The 3889-nt window shown below is 34.4% G+C and overlaps 1 protein-coding gene across 1 annotated transcript in view; it reads right to left on the reverse strand.

Moving 5' to 3' along the window:
• LOC111084135 (Down syndrome cell adhesion molecule-like protein Dscam2) overlaps positions 1–1392 on the reverse strand; it is a gene marked incomplete at both ends in the record, with an annotated part of 3879 nt that extends 2487 nt beyond the window's left edge. Inside the window, one exon of the mRNA XM_022380917.1 lies at positions 1108–1392. Within this exon, the coding sequence (XP_022236625.1) occupies positions 1108–1392 (285 nt within the window). The remainder of the gene's footprint in view (positions 1–1107) is intronic.
• Between the last annotated feature and the right edge of the window lie 2497 nt (positions 1393–3889).

The following is a 3889-nucleotide window of genomic DNA, read 5'->3' on the forward strand; positions in this document are numbered from 1 at the left end:
ATGGTGGGGACTGTCCACTTGTCAAGAGAGGTACATCCACTTGTCAAGAGTAGATACACTCACTGGTGAGGACTGTCCACTTGTCAAATGTACATACACTCAATGGTGGGGACTGTCCACTTGTCAAGAGTAGGTACACTCACTGGTGAGGACTGTCCACTTGTCAAGAGTAGATACACTCACTGGTGAGGACTGTCTACTTGTCAAAAGTAGATACACTCACTGGTGAGGACTGTCCACTTGTCAAAAGTAGGTACACTCAATGGTGAGAACTGTCCACTTGTCAAAAGTAGATACACTCAATGGTGAGAACTGTCCACTTGTCAAAAGTAGATACACTCACTGGTGAGAACTGTCCACTTGTCAAGAGTAGATACACTGGTTTTCTTTGTATTGTCAAAATAAATATTTTGTTAATTTATTTACAAAATGTCCTGCTTCATTATTTTCATGTTAAAGAGAAATCTCAGTCGAATTATCTCTCTCACAAAAACCCTCATAAACTCCTTGGTGAACTCTGCTATTATTATGGATTCATCTACCTAATACTTGTTGGCAAACTGGTTTTATCCATGAATACCACACTGTTCTCTTTTCCATTCACTTTTAACACTGTTTCAATACACTTGTGCTTCAACTTACAATTTTACACATTTCAGGGTTCTGAGTTATTCAGCCCTTTCTCTCACATTATTTAACTCCTTAATGGTCTTCATACACTGACCTGATGAAGATCTGCATAATCTATTTGAAATATCACCCCCAAAATAAGTTTCATTTTAGATGAGGCTAGTTATACAATCCAACATGAACCATAACTAATCATTTAAAACTTCTTTTGGACAATAAACGGCAGTGATATCTAAATCATCCACAGAAACAACCAACCTTAGCGTGAGAAAGAATTCAAATAGTCTAGATTTAGATGTACTTGGACAAATTTATCTGAAAATAGTTTAAAAATTGAGATCTATAAGTCTTCATGTAATACAACTAGAAGGTTTAAAAAAATATATTAAATTTTATAACTTGTTGTTGCAAGATCTATAAAGTTCAGAGTTTATACAATGCAAATAATAGTACGATTTAAGTCTCTCAATACTTTACCATCAACAACTAATTGGGCTGTATGTTGAACAGTTGCTGCTTCATTGGTCGCCACACAAGTGTAATTACCATTGTGAACTGGTTCAAGCCTATCAATTGCAAGAGCCACTGAAAAACTGTCAATAGTTCGTACAGATATTCCTAAATCATTAGGTATAGGATGTCCATCCTTAAGCCAGGAAATGGTAATTGGCTGATCTCCCTGTGCTATGCTACAATACACTCGAGTCCTCATTCCTTCATGAAGATTCTTATCAAAGTGGAACTCTCCAATCAATGGAGGAACTGAAATCAATATATGATAAAATTCTTCAGTGAGCTCAAAAAACTTTGAAAAAACAATTCTTAACTCAATTCACTTCATTGATAACATGACTTCCAACAGCTTACATTTTCAATATTTAAAATACAAAGAGGACGATTTACCTTATATTTATACAACCACATGAAAATCAGCCTCCTACTTGAATAATTAGTTTATTAGTCAGTGACAAGCTCTATTATCTTATAATCTTAACAGCAAAACCTTCTTAAAGTAGCACATATTTTTATACATATAATACACAGTATTGTTGCGTCAGCGAGTCACACGACTACTGTGACGCCACGTTTCTAGAACTATCCTGTACCTTGTCGAATGCTCTAGTATTTACTAGATATAGGGTAGTCTGGTATATAAAAGAGGGTGACAAAGGAGACGGAGAAAGGTAATGTGTGTGTAGGTAGTGAGTAATTGAACTGCAGTCAGAGAGACGTATTGTTGAAGTTAACGTTCGTTCGTTATAGTGTTTGTTTTAGCGCGAATATTGAAATTAAGTGTATCGTAAAGTTATATTCGGAAAGAATAAACCAGTTTTATTAAGTAAGGACTTGTGTCGCTAAAGTTTCATCGGAACGAATTTACGGAAAGTTAATTAACAAACGGAGACGTAACAATATGTTTGGGACATGTTAGAATTATCTTTGCACCAAATTCCACGTAAATTGGATCAAATATAGCGGAATAATTGTCAAAAAAAAAACACGAAATTATGCTTTTGGGCAAACCAACATTTGCTATGTCAATTAATGTGTCGGGCGCATTCGAATTTATATTTGGGCCAATTTTCATCTTGATTACTGTAAATATTACCGCACAGGAGGCCAAAATATACATTTTTTGTATTGTTTGGCTTTTCATCGTATAAAATCCTTTTAAGTGCCTAAATAGATAAAAAGAAAAACGTATCTGGGCGTATATTGTACCAAGGCATAACCCTACAAAGTTTCAAGTCAATCCACCAAGGAAAGAAGGAATGGCGGTCAACTGAAAAGTGTATGAAAGAAAAAGAAGAAACAATAGAAAAACAGTATATCTTTCTGTGGAGACAAAATAACAGCAACGCGTTTTTATGTATCCTCTTTCATGCAATCACGTTGTAAACAATGAAAAGGTAAGAGTAAAATAATGTACTACAAGAATATAATCATGGTGAATAAAATGTAGATTTAAAATCGAAACAAAATAATAACTCATTTGAACACTCAAGCCGAATAAATATGTACACGTGAACAGCAAATGTTGATAATGTGATTTCATGTCATACGATACACAATAACACATTGCTGTTATTTTAAATCACATCAGCTGTTCTGTTCTGTTTGTTTGTTTGTAATTAAGCACAAAACTACTCAATGGGCTATCTGTGCTCTGCCCACCATGAGTATTGAAGCCCGGTTTAGTTTTAAGTCCGCAGACATACCGCTGTTACTGGAGGGAGGGGCGTTTTTGTCCTGTTGAAGCTGTGCTTGTGTTCTGTAAGATGTCTACCTCTTGATAAAGCCGTAAGGTGAAACGTAAAAGAATTAAAGAATTTTCACTGGGTACTGGCTGTTTCTTTTCATAAAATATGCTTACTTTTTCATAAGATAATTATTTGAACTATAACCCAAGTTTTCCTGTTGGTATTTGCTAATTAAAATCTTTTACCCCTTTACTAGGGCCTCATTTGTGCAAGTTTACATTGGTCATATTAGTCGTTTCTAGACAGAAGAAATTCTATAAAGATGAAGTTAAGGAGGCTCAAAAAACACGAGTCACTTGTAGCGGATTATTGTAAAATATTTTCTATCTCATACACAAAACAACATTATAATTTTTTCTTTGCTCTTTAACAATCCTGAAGAGAAAGTGAATCAAAATGTACAGAGGTGTTTCTGAGAATGAAAAAAAGAAAGAAAAAAACACATTTAATGTACCTTAGCTATTCACTCAAGGACAAGTTTTGGTAACTCCATGGCCAGTTTATTTGTCATAATTCCCTTAATGTTGAACAGTTGTCCAGGATTTATATTTATAGCATTGTAATATATTCAGGTAAAACTAATTATTCCTAAATCAATGGGATTAGTCTAGTGAATAATGAGAAATCTGTCAAGATTTCTATTACAAAGGAACATTTAATTTTTCTGAATACCTGAGTTCATGAATACTAACTAAAGGCTTGACACAATATAAAATAAAAACCATAATTTTTATTATAACAGAAAACACAGACTCAGTGTAGGTGTGCTTGCATAGATGATGGACTTTAGCTTTTACTAGATCAAAACTGTTCTCTCTCCAAGCTGTATAAACTGTTTAAATCTGACGTTTCTTCCTTAGAAGGTAAGGGGCGACTATGGTCCTTCTCATTTAAATGTAAGGAAAGTTTTAACAAGAAACTGCCAAAGCTACCATTGGAGTATACTGTTACGTCTCCGTTCGTTAATTAACTTTCCGTAACTTCGTTCCGACGAAACT

The sequence above is a fragment of the Limulus polyphemus genome, unplaced genomic scaffold (assembly GCF_000517525.1).
Source record: "Limulus polyphemus unplaced genomic scaffold, Limulus_polyphemus-2.1.2 Scaffold13956, whole genome shotgun sequence".
In the NCBI taxonomy this organism is placed as follows: Eukaryota; Metazoa; Arthropoda; class Merostomata; order Xiphosura; family Limulidae; genus Limulus; species Limulus polyphemus.